At 36.9% G+C, this 13,346-nt stretch overlaps 1 protein-coding gene across 9 annotated transcripts in view; it reads right to left on the reverse strand.

Moving 5' to 3' along the window:
- LOC124298024 (venom metalloproteinase 3) overlaps window positions 1-13,346 on the reverse strand; it is a 107,650-nt gene that overhangs the window by 50,809 nt on the left and 43,495 nt on the right. For all 9 annotated transcript variants that reach the window (XM_046749574.1, XM_046749572.1, XM_046749570.1 and 6 more), the window contains one exon: window positions 1,265-1,362. In XM_046749574.1, the coding sequence (XP_046605530.1) occupies window positions 1,265-1,324 (60 nt within the window). In that variant the 5' untranslated portion in view covers window positions 1,325-1,362. The remainder of the gene's footprint in view (window positions 1-1,264; window positions 1,363-13,346) is intronic.

The raw sequence follows: 13,346 nt of genomic DNA on the forward strand, positions 1-13,346 counted from the left end.
CGCCAACCTTATAGCTTGAATCACCTGAGACAAAAAGTTCCAACTCATAGTGTAGGAATAACTTTGTTGGATCTGAAACTTTCTGTTTGCTAGTCGCTGAATACAGGTGAGCTAAATTTCATGATCGTGCCAAATGACAAGTCAAGCAGTGAAATACATTCGTTACATGATTACATGACCATGGTAAAATTCAGCGTTAATAAATGTCTGATTATGTTATCACCAATGCCATACCAGAGTGGCCATATTCTTTAAATCTGACTTGTTTTTCTAAAACAATGTCTAATCGGTTAAACGCTCGGTAAAAACTACAGCGCGAGGAAACTGTTTTTTTTTTTGAATTCGTTACACTCGAGTTTATAAATTAAGATGTTTTGATCAACACTTGCCTAATGCGATTGAGTTTTGAGTCGACATTAGACCAAACATCACAAAACTAGTTTATTCCTGACTCAACTGTAGTGGCCACTTTAGTGACCTGAAGAGCGGGACAAAAGTAGCATATGATTCCCTTATACTTTTTTCCTGCATTTACGGCAGAAACGTTTTTACTTCCCGGTTATTTGCTAATGGAGTAGCCACTTTTCGAGTCAATATGGCGGTCGCAGTTAAGTCAGGAATAAAATTCTATGCGCAAAACGGGAATAAAGTCGATTATTCCATTGTTGCGTAATGTACTATTTAAGATCATATGGAAAACGAGAATGCTTCAGCAGAAAGCTTTGCAGTTTTTATTCTTTTACGCGTATCAGCGTAAACTTCGTTGAAACGATATTAGATTTTTCTTGATATGTTAAATAAACAAACGAACGGAAGAGGTTCAAATTTCGACGGTGGATCGCCCTTTTGTACCGGAATTCAGGAAAGTTACTGATATCCCGAAAATCGGCAAAAAAATGTGTGGTTTTTTTCACACGTGTTGCTATTCCCACATTTTCTGCACTTCAAGGGCCAAAAAGTGCATAGCTGAGTCACTTTGCGGAAATCCGGAAGAACGATGATTGCGGAAATCCATCGTGAGACTGTTTTCATGCAATATTAAGATCGCTAGACAAGAACTAGGAACTACCTACATTAATTTCGTAAATTAAAGATACTCTCACAATCAGCTGGGAAGCATCTTTTTTTAAGTGATTGGTTACACTTTTTAATCTATTTATCCATATAGCAGCATTTTGCCATTCTGTTGAGTATCAGTGTAAAAGTAAGAATACAAAAATGTAATTAATCTAATATCTTACGAAATGTAGTGATTTTCACTTACGTTGTAGCCTTGTGCAAGAGTTTGGCTGACCATGCATAGTAAAACTAAAGTGCAAAGCATGATGTACAGAAATATCCCAATTCGGGTGCGCCAAGTTACTGAAACAGAAAAAAAACAGATTTTTATTTGTGCATGCCTGTAAACGAGGAACTGCATGTGCAGAAACATACAATTAGCTTTAAAATTCATGGACGCATAACAATTATTTATGCATACATGTTTGTGTACGACAGTCAATAACAAAAATTTACGCGCAAGTCGAAGCAGTCTTGTTATCGCTAAGAGATGCCCTTGGCGTATACGGTGAAAATATGATCACATATTTCTCTCCATTCACGGTTGACTCCAACATTTGAGAATTTTATTCAAAAAGCTGGTAGGAAGAGCTTACATTTGAGATCTGTTTCGATTCAATCAATAAGGGCGAGCTGAGAATAAATTTGATACATTTTTAATCTCATCAAAATCATCAGTTGGCTTAACAATTTTCATCGTCTGCCTTTCAGTCTAGATGTATAAGATACGCTTGAAAGTTTTATGACTTTAAAGATAACATAGCGAGGCACTGTTCTACACAGAAATTAGCAGTTTAACTACAATTGATTTACCTTGGGACATGTCCCCTAAGGCAGCATGAAGAGTTACCATACGTAACGATGAAATGAAATAAAATAAAGTAAAAAACGGAAGAAGCAAAGAAATAGATGTAAGCATACACAGCAGTGACAGATAAGAGAAAAATAACTAACAAGGAGCAAACATAAATAAATAAATAAAATGCAGAAGGAATGGACCAGCGGATAAAATGAAAATAAAGCTAGACAACAGCATTGTAAGATCGTCGTTTAAGATCGAGAAAACAGGTAAATATGTTGACCTTGAACAGCCCTACCAGTTTTCACCTCAAAAATTGCAGTAGGCAGCGAATACCAATGAGGTTGAAGTTGGTAACGTTATTGTAACGATGCGTGTTTAGGAAAGATCGTTACTTCGCACCTTCAGGATTGTCTGTTTAGTGAACCACACTAAACAAAACACATTTATATTTTGAAAAGCCAACTCATTGAAAGTTACTCTCAAATTGAACAATAGACAAGATTTCCCTGATGTTTCGTTACCGTAACGTTACTAACTTCAGCTTCGAGAATTCTGTAGGTAGCATGCCGTCACAACAAATGACCATTCATAACAGACCGTCCGGCAGAACAACACTTGTAAGCGATGGGTTTACGTGGCAAACGAGACTCCGCAGGTTTAAAAGACTCTGCCAGGTAAGCAGGACTGCCAGAGTGCAAAACGTTGAATAAGTGACACCCGATAAAATAGAGCCTCCTGTTCTGTAGGATAAGTGTAACAGAAAACAACGTCCTATCAAAGTCGAGGTGATGTAACACGGTATTGATCTTATTGCAGATTTTGTAACACGTTCGTTGTAGGAAAGAGTAGGCATCGACACGAGATCAAGACTTTTAACTTCATTAGCATAATTTATACAATGATTTCCGACTATAATAGGAGGTAGGGGAGTGGCATTGAGCTGATTTATAAACCTCACAGTACCACATAACAGCGCCTTGGTCTTGTCGTAGTTGATTTTGAGACAGTTATTCAAAGCTCAGTCAGAAATGGCCAGCACATCCTCAAAAACTCGTCTGACATCTTTATTAATGTTCACTGAAGAAAACGTGAAATAAATTTGAAGGTCATCTGTGTAAAGAATGTGCTCACAATCACACATCACCGTCGGTAGATCATTTAAAAAAATAGAAAAGAATAACGGGCCAAGCACAAACTCCTGAGGAACCCCTGATTTAATTCCAGCCCAGAAAGTAACAGAATGACCATACGAGAATCCATGGCTTATTTGACCTTACCAGTTAGTTGAGCAGGGCTGACTACATATTATATTTACACCGAAAACCCAACTTATACGGATAAAGTAATTCATGCGCTCCAGATAGCCGGCGAGCTGATAATACACAATCGTTTCAAGACCCTTGGAAAGTGCACCCAGAATAAGAATGGAATGGAAATCATCCCACGAGAGAGGGTTCTTAGTTTTGTTGATCGGTTGAACCAAAGGTTCTTCCATAAAAGGGGAAGAACAGAATTAGTAATCGAATAATTACAGATTTCCAGTACAAATGGAAACAGTGATTTCATTACAAGACGCAGATGTCTAGCACTTATGCCATCACAGCCGGAGGCTTTGGAAGTGGATGAAAGAACTAATTCAGCAAGGTAGACAGGCGTGATGTGTTGAAAATAAAAATGTTTACAGTTAAACTCAGAGTCAAGGACAATTGGAACCACAAGGCAAGGAAGACCCGAGGTACTAGTCTGTGCAAAATAGGCGTTAAGACGGTTAGGCGTCAGATCTACAGGAAGCACAACCTAGCGTTGCTTACACAAACCGAAATGTCTCAATTCACGCCATAAGGATCTGGGCGTGGTGAGTGCAGAAAAGAGATGTTGTAACAGGTAGACTCAGTGGCCCGAGTTAGCAGTTGGACGTGATTTCAGAGGGTTTTGTACCTATTGTACAGCACCAAGCACAGAGCCTTATTAAATACTTTAAAGTTATCATTACGTTCCCTCGTGAGACGCCGAATGTAGTCAGTTAGCCAAGAGGCAGGAGTACGCTTAGTGTGACACGTTTTGGACAGTGCGTGATTATCCAAGGTGTCAAGTAAGTGCGTATTAAGCAAGGCAAGCTTATCGGCGATTCCAACTCTATCGACTAATTCCTTACCCAGCACAGAGGTCCTGTTTTGGTTTAACGAATCCTGGTGGAGGGCCTGCGCATCGATCTTCTTGACGTCCCGGTAACTGAACGACTTAGGAGCAGGACGAGGTAACTTAAGCGGGTAGCCAACACAAAATCATTCGTGTCCTGACAGAAACAGAGCACCCGACTGCCCTTGGAATACAATCTTCTCACTATCTTCAACTACACAAAGATCCACCCACGTATAAGAGTCTTCAGTGTAATGCGTAGGCTCAAACGTAACGACATACAAATTATTACACGCAAATAATAGCAGCAATTGCTCAGAGTGGAAGGAGCATGACAAGAGATTCGCATTAAAATCCCCACCAATAACAAGGTTTTGGTAAACATGTTCAGAAAAAGTGTCCTCGAATCCACTCAAACACCCAATCTCACGAAGATGGTACACAACGGAAAACTGTAACTTAGACGCAATTGGAATAGCCATATCCAATATCATAAATTCTGGCTTATGGCAATACTGGCCAGGAAACCTTAGGATTACTCAAGCACTTGGATTAGAATGTACGTATACAGCTACCCTGCCTCTGCAATACATCATCGTGTCGTAAAAATAGTCTCTAAAGTAGCTAGCAAAGTTATGAAAACGAGCAACCAGGAATTGAACGTTAGAGTGGCAGAATTTCAAGTAGCCGTGACAGCGACCAGATGAAACAGAACGATCAGCTGGTGGAGCCAACGGAAGCTCACACGATAAAGAAGGACGACCACTGTTCACACGCAAAGGTCGAATGCCGATAAAGGGCTGCTCAGGCTGAACAGCCGGGAGGTCATCTAAAGAGCGAATCCGTAAAAGCTTAGCTCCAGTATCCTTCTTGAGAAAACTGCCTCACGCCTGGCCCGGAGATATTTGAAGTCGTGCCGCTTAGCATAGCCACGCACCTAGTGCAAGAGATCCTGCTCAGAAAAGGAAAGGGTTTCATGTATGTGACCACGAGATTCAAGGAGAGAACCATCAATCAATTTTGCTAATAACACTCTCATGGCATCCCGGTTTTCTAGCCACACAGATTGCGTATTACGAAGGTGGTAAATCGAACGATTAGCGATATCTGATCTCACAGCAAAAAAGATTCACCCATCGGTTAAGCTTCGAAAAATTATTTTACTCATAAATAAGTTCAATGGTCTGACGATTCTTTTCAGCATGAAAGAAGAAAATGTACATAACGCAGAACAGAATGCTTCGTATGATATATTTCCTTTCATCAGGTATCAAAGTATGCATTATTAATAATTCTCCTACGAATGACTCGAAGAAGACTACATGATTGTTTTCTATGTAATCTAAAAAGGAGTCTTATCATATCGAATCCAACCTCAATGCCTAATTAAAAATACATTCAGGGGCCGGCGATGAAAATATTCTAATTCATACACTGGAGTGTGAAAAATTCGACAACTTCCTCGGACTGTAGTTCTGATGAAGCGTTTAACCTGTTGATGTTAGTTCAGGAAATCGTGTTAGATTTACAAAATATTACCACTGTAGTATGATATTCGTGACAACGTAATCTGATATTTATTAATGCTGAATTCTAGCTTAGATATATATGTATATTAAGCAGCGAATGTATTTCGCTTTGTGGCTCGTTGTTGCGCATGGTCATGAAATGTAACTTGGCGATGAGATTGCTGCTTAGAGGACAGTCTCTAATATTGGCGAGAGATTGTACAATGGTACGTAATGTTCCGATCGGTTTCCAGATTCACATTTACCTCGATCTGGCTCACCGATTGGAAGCAACAACTATCACATCTAGTCATGTTATTCCGACAAATTCTGTTTATTCATTTCTCATCGCACGGGTTGGAAATTTGTTTAGTGCAAAACGATGAACCATCATGAAAACAGAAATCTTAAATGGGGAAGGTGTAAGTCACCTTAAAAATATACAAACTAAAGGAAAAACGTTGAAAATCTATTAATTTGGATCACTCATCAACTTTTATTGCATCAGTTATTTCAATTTATTTGTTACTTCGCACAAACGACACAAGTACTAAATATAATCACAAATACTACAAAAAAACAACCGCTAAAAGCATTAAATACTTCGAAACATACAACATAATATACTTGTGATTCGAAAGTTCATGCTTTGAAAATTGCATGCTGTAGTCCAGGGAATTTGCAAATTGCTTGAATACCTACGGCTATACTCAGTTCTAATATAAATATGTATCGAAAATTTCAACGCAATTTTCTCGAGACTATATTTCTGAGACTTTACCACGATATCTAAAGAACCGCGTGAGATATAAATTTTTTTTTTTTTTAATTCTCATACAGAAGTTGTAAAACACTACAACGCATTAATTATACCTAAAAAGTGCCAGCAAAAATTTGTGCTTACTTTTTTAATAACAATTAACTTAAATTTTTCAAAAATTTTCATTATTTAGACGCCATTTTTTTTAGGATGGTTTCATTTTTCAGGTATAATCTACAGAGGGGATATACGGAGAAGAAATATATTCGAAATTTAAAAAAATCTATATCCGTTCTATTGGAACCGTGGTAGAAGGGGATTTTACGTAATTCGCCTAAATACGTAGGAGCACCGATGCTATTGACCTTAAAATGAATCTCAATGAATTTGCCTACGCTCGATCTTTTCAGCAAACATTTCGTAATTTTCAGGAGCAAAAATTTCCGGACAGACAAAAATACACGTGTCTTCCCTTTTTAAGTATTCTTTGCGTAAAAAAAATGTCGCTCGGTTTGAAGAATACGAAGTCAATTCTTGTCAAATTTGACGTGGAATTGCCTTTATCAATAAACATAAAAAAACCTAAAAGTTCCACTGGTTATGGCAAAAATACTACCACTTGTTTCACATATTATCACATTTCAGTTTTCAATATAGCTATAAATCTAAATTACCTATAGTAATGAATCGAGTTGTGATTAAATTAAGCGATGTCTAAAAAAAAAAAACGTAAAACAAAACGTAAAACAAAAAAGTAATCCTAATATTGATTTCTAAGAGGCACGAGAGACGGGTAAATAAAGATAACAAAAAAACAAGAACAGCGTACAAGAAGAATGCCTGACTAGACATAAAACAATACGCAGATCACTGCTATTGCTAATGAACAAAGTTTGTCTTACAACAATCTCGTGTTCCTGCAATGTGATATCAAATAAGCAATGTACGTCATTATTAGCAGGTAAAAAGAGAGAAAATAGAACAAAAATAAAACAAAGCTCATCGGCAGCGCAGAAAAATAGCAGTTCGAACAACGAAATGACGGTAATTTGATCGTAAACACAATGAATCATCCTACCGTTCTCTCGAGACAATGTTTTATTTTGTTTTTTCGCGTAGTCCATTTTTGTGCTTATTGATTTAAAAAAAAAAATTACATTTTTCCTCGAATTCTCGTTGCGCATATTTTTAGAATTATGACACAGAATTTCAGTGTTAGTGAAATTTCATGGTAATTCAAGAAACGATAAAAAGACCATCATGGAAAGAAAAAAAAACCATTTCATCAAAATGAAATATCATCCAAAGCGTAACTTGGAAGTAACAGGATAAAAAAGAAAATTTCTACAAGTGTAGCTCATAAAATTTCGAGTTCATAAAACACTAGCAATTTAAATTTTTCACTTTTTTAATTTTAATTTTAACAATAAGTTTAATGTCATTTATTTCAACAATAAACGGGATGATCACATCACATAACAGAACAACAACACAGGTAACATAAACATAACAATATAGACTAGAATTAATGAATAGGAAAAAGCCCGAGCAACGGTCAATAATGGTAAAGGAAACGCACGACAGATAAGTTCCATTGGTCATAAACGAGTAACTACTACCTGCAAACGAATGTGAAGGCAGAGATAGTAGAGCCAAAAAGTTTGAGCCAATCAAAGTTAACAACAGCCAACACAAAAGTCTCGCCGTCACTGATCTATTGACCTAACTCACCATGGACTATGCTAAAACTGTTCGTAGTTGCCTCTAAGGGACATTCTATCTATCGGGGACATGAATATAAATCTTATCAACAAACGCAGTACAGCCCACTAAGTTGCTGAAAGTTTTGAAAACCAAAAGAGCATCCGAGTATGTTATACAGGATTCAACAGTGCATACATTATAGCCAACTTAACCACGTTCCCGTTATCGTAGTCCCGGACGGACATGGTCCTCTCTAACCTATAAGACAGGTGCGTCAAAACTTGTGTTGATCACGCTTACTTGCGTTGAACACACTTACCAGTGTTGAACATGCTCAAGCATAACATTACATCACTCTTGGTATGTTGTATGTATGAGGGGGTTGAGCTTCAGCCGCCATCTTGAAAAATACGTTTTCTCAAATATCTCGTGAACCGTGCATCGTACGACAAATACCTTGTTGTAACTTTAGCTATGTTACCTTATCCAACAATAAATATTTATAGTTTTCCGAGGAGGGCCCCTCTCAGGGCGAAATGTCAAACATTGACTTCCAATCGTTTGACCTTCGACACCGAGAATTCCACACATATTGTCAAGATAAGGTCGAGAAAATAGTTAACATTGTACAAAATGTTTTTTTCAGCACTTGCTCGGAAAGTAAGCTTGTTAAAGCCTGTGGAATATACGTAAGGAACCCCATTTCCGAACAGTGTGATGAAACAACGAAACAAGCGCATGCGCGCAACCGAATTGCTCGATTTTACATACTAGGGCTTTCCTTGGCGCATCTGTACCTTCGAATAACTCATTACCACGCACACTGACACACCATTGAGCGTAAGTTACCTAATACCAAACTTACGCGCAGTAGAACCTTCGTTGCTTCTCAAATAAAAGTCCCCTTTATAGGTATTGGATAAAGCAGCATGCGTCAGACTCACAGTAGCATGTGTGAATGGGCGAAATCTGACTCGTGAGATTACAGCGCTTGCCTCTGGCTCGTGCCACCAACTTCATACTCGTATTCATGTGAACGCAGCACTCGCCTTTGTGGCTTAAGTGGCAAACTTCACACGTATCGGAAATCCCTTACTTTCCGCCCTAGTAACACAATATACTATTTCTTTCCAGAATACCTTGGAGCATTGATAACATTATTTTGTACTCGAAATGGCACAACGCATTTACAGAAATAATTACGACGTCATGAAGTATATTTTTCACTAGCCAAATAAAAAGATTCTCAACATTACAATTAGTAATAAAATTTGCATAACTTGTTAAAATCTTCCCATTGATAACCGAATTTTAACAAGTATTCTCTAAGTACGATTTTTATACATCGAGTAACTTGTAATTAATTATATAATTAAAAAAATGCGATCGATCTTCTTCAAATTTTACGTGATTGGGATCAATTTTGCAATAATTTTTACAGATTTTTAAAAGTGGCCAGACAATTCAAAGTTTATCTGTTTCTAACGGTCAAACGGTGTGATGTCAAGAATCAAAAAAATGCGGATGGTTGTACTTGAGAATACCACTAATTATACATGCACCTACTCAAAGAAATTAAGAATATCGGGAATGGTGAAACTCCGTGGTATTCCTCATATACGACATACATAAGATATGAAAAAACACCATGCAACGTACAAATGAATGTGTGCAAAAACCTCCGAATTTCTGGAATTTTTGGAAATTAGTGTAACTAAAATCTGGTCAATTATCGGGAATATTGTCCTGGGAATTTTCAGGTTGACGTACATACCCGCTGCGAGTCAATCTGTTCAACTGCCTTTTACATGTTTACACGAATAGTTTATGTAAATATGTAAATAATATGTATGTATAAATACTTAGCATTCGAATAGAATAGAGTTTTATACATATCGACTCATTGCAATACATAGCAATATTTTTGTCTGCAAGTGTTTGCCGTAAAACGCGTGATTACGTTCGTTTATTATTGTGTCTACGTGTACACATTATATTAGGGCGGAAATCAAGATTTGTACGTATTCCACGACATCTTTATACGTTAACGAACATAAGGTATACAGGTACAACGACTAACGAATTTACACATTCGCGCATAATAATGTAACCGAGCTTTGTCTAACCATTTTACCAAATGGAATAACCCAAGTTTTTCACCGGCATACATAGGGTTTTGTTAATTGTGAACTGTGCCACTTTTCGCAGAATGATTTCAGAAGTCCATCGGAATTTCGAAATTTTTCTCAGATATCTGAGACTTCTTTTTTTAAATTTAGACATAATGCGAAACCCGTGGGTCGAATCACAAAATTTTTTCAACTTTTGCATTCCGTTTTCGATGGCGTAGTTTTTTCTAATATTTTAGTTATCATATTTGACCCGTTTTTTGTTGTTTCATTTGAAACACTTTTCTGCATCAAATAAAAATGTATTGGAGGGTTTTTGTTCAGGATTGCGTATAGAACGGGACTGATAAGCCTTTTTTGGAGTTTCGAATATGTGAACTTATTGTGAGATATTTGGAGACATATACGTTAAGGTCGAAATCGACCATGGCACCCCTTTAACCCTTTGAGTCACAGTGGTAAGTGTTCTGATCACCTATTTTCTATTCATTTTTTGTATATTTCGAGAAGTTTTCAACACGTTTTTTTGCGGTTTTTTTACTATTTCTGATAGTATACTAATAGGTTTTCAATAGCCGAGAGTAATTATAGCGACGGTACCTAAATTATTATTGTTAAAAACAAATTGACTGAGAAAAATTTTGAAAATTGAAGGAATTCATTTCCGAGGAAGTTATCCCTCTACACATGTACACGTTTTACATAAATTATAAGTTTTCGGTAAATTTTGAAAATTCTAGATGGTGGATCCAATATGGCGGATGAAAATTTCAAATTCGACAGAATCCGGAGGTAAAATTCTGGTTTCGGGGGTCGCTGGTTACGAATCTGAAATCAGATTTTGAAAATTCAGTATGGCGATTCCAGTCAGCAGCCCCGAAGACTCCTGCATAAAATTTTTCACCATATTCGATCAAATTTGAAATTTTTGACCGCCATATTGGATCCGTCATCTTAAATTTTTGATATCTGATTTCAGATCCGTTACCAGTGACCCGAAAAACGATAGAATAATATCTTGCTGTAAAAGTTGACCCAGCACAATACTATTTGGCTCAAAAGGTAAAGTTACAAACGTCAAAATCTTCTAAAAATTTTTCTATTCAAACATTCTCGTTCGGCTACAAAAAAATTGCTTTTCTTCCGATTATTTTAGAAGGTCAGGTTTCAACCAAATTAAAAACAGCGAGGTATCAAATTTGTTGCTTTGGCACGGAATGCCCCATGTACACAATATCAGTGTGCAAAAGTTTTAACAACTGCGAATTGCAAATGCGAATAGATATTAGAAGTGCTGGTTCGTTATTATGAATGTCGCATGTTGAGCTACAACGCTGATTGTGAGACACGTGAGTATTGCACGCATACGTAGGTACATACATGCATCATACATACATACGAGTACATACATGCATACATACATACACGTGTTATGTAGATACCTTACACAAACCGATTGGCTGCAGTCGCGAGTAAAGGGTAACTGGTTTTGCTCTCACGCAGCCAAGGAGAAGCTGATTGCGAAGTAGACAACATTTCCTCCCTGTATAAAATATGTGTCATTGTCGTAAATCCAACGATAATTGTACAGTGCGTGTTCAGTTCGTTACAACAGTAATTATCTGTCGATTTTAAACATTTGCTCTTCTACATTTCTCTCCCCAGTGCTATTGTTCCAAAACTCATATTTGTATCTTTGGACCTCTAATTACTGCCGTTAACATTTTTTTTCGAATGTTGAACTTTGCGACTACAAAAGACGGAAAAACCATCTATAAATTATCACCAATTTTTTGTAGCTTTTTTTGCCAAGCGAAATGAATAAAAAGCGTGTCAATTTTTCGATCAATTTGTATTTGTCAAGCTTTCACGTACCTTAAAAAATAATTTTCGTATAAAATTGAAAGTAAAAGATATTATTTTTTCCGTAATGATATTTTATACTTACATTGCTGCCAAATTTACAGACAATTAATTGCTCATTGCAGAGACGTTCGGTAAAAAAGACGCCAGAATAGGATTAAGCAAGATAATGTATTTAGTAGAATAAAAAGAAAAACATTGCTCGTTGCATTGGCCCCTAAATAGCCTGGCAAATGAAAACTATTCTTCGTTTCTTGGTAAGTTGGGTTTACAGAGTGTTAAATTTTCGGTGTATTGCAATGAGAGCGACCATCGTCGTTGTTATAGATGACGGCTGTTAGCCTTTTAAAACTGGACATGATTCGTTTTTGATCGCTTTCAAGCTTTCAGTTCATGTATTCAAATGTAAGTATCACACAATTTGCGTACAGAACCAGGGTTGTGAAATTTTTAGCGAAGAATTAACGAATCGACCAATCATTTTTTATTCTATAATGGAAATCATTTTCAACAAAAATTAAAATTTAATGGCTAATGGGTATATTTGCATTAAAAATGGAGAATTATTGGAACATTAATGCATTAAAAAAAGTAATGCATTACTTACAACCCTGCACAGAACATTAGTTTCTCTTTCAGCTCCATACTTTATTTGCCCCCCACCCGTTATTCGATTGTATAAATAATATTTTCTCCGTCGTAAATAAATTATAGTTCTAATGTAGGACCCCTCAAACGGCTGTAACGACAAACCATTTTTGACTGGTTTTTAAACTGACCTTTTAAACTGAGAAAAGGATCGTTCTATAACTCGATAAGGTCGGAAAATTCTCTTTTTAATCCCAATTTTGTTGTAACTTCAGTACATACCATATGGAATCACTATCGATACAGCCACATATATGAAGAGAATTATCAGGATGTTCGGGGTCAGACGTTGGTCAATTTGGCGTGGAATATCCGGTATAAACTATGCTAGTGAGATTGTCAACGGCAATTCGGGAAAGTTTTTGCAGCAAACTGTTATTTAGATTGAATTTACTTTCACTAAGATTGCACTCGCGTCAGGTTTCGTGACTATCAATTATGACTTTTTTTAGCACGCAACGCACAAGTGATGATGCATATAGGAATGAATCGCGAATCCTGAAATTATGTTTTTCGAAAGGTTCTATTTTTGGACGTGATTTAATTCCCTGCCGAAGGTTTCTGTGACGTACCAGCTGTGGTGGGTTTTTTGGTTTCCGTAACTGCAATGAAAACCGCTCAAATTTCCTCTGAAATTTGTTGAAGAACTCGGAAGAGTTCTGCGAATTTGGAACTTAAAAACTGACTCACAGAATTTCATTGTCAGTGAAATGGGTACGAAGTAATCAATTTCT

The sequence above is a fragment of the Neodiprion virginianus genome, chromosome 2 (genome assembly GCF_021901495.1).
Source record: "Neodiprion virginianus isolate iyNeoVirg1 chromosome 2, iyNeoVirg1.1, whole genome shotgun sequence".
NCBI classification, from domain to species: domain Eukaryota; kingdom Metazoa; phylum Arthropoda; class Insecta; order Hymenoptera; family Diprionidae; genus Neodiprion; species Neodiprion virginianus.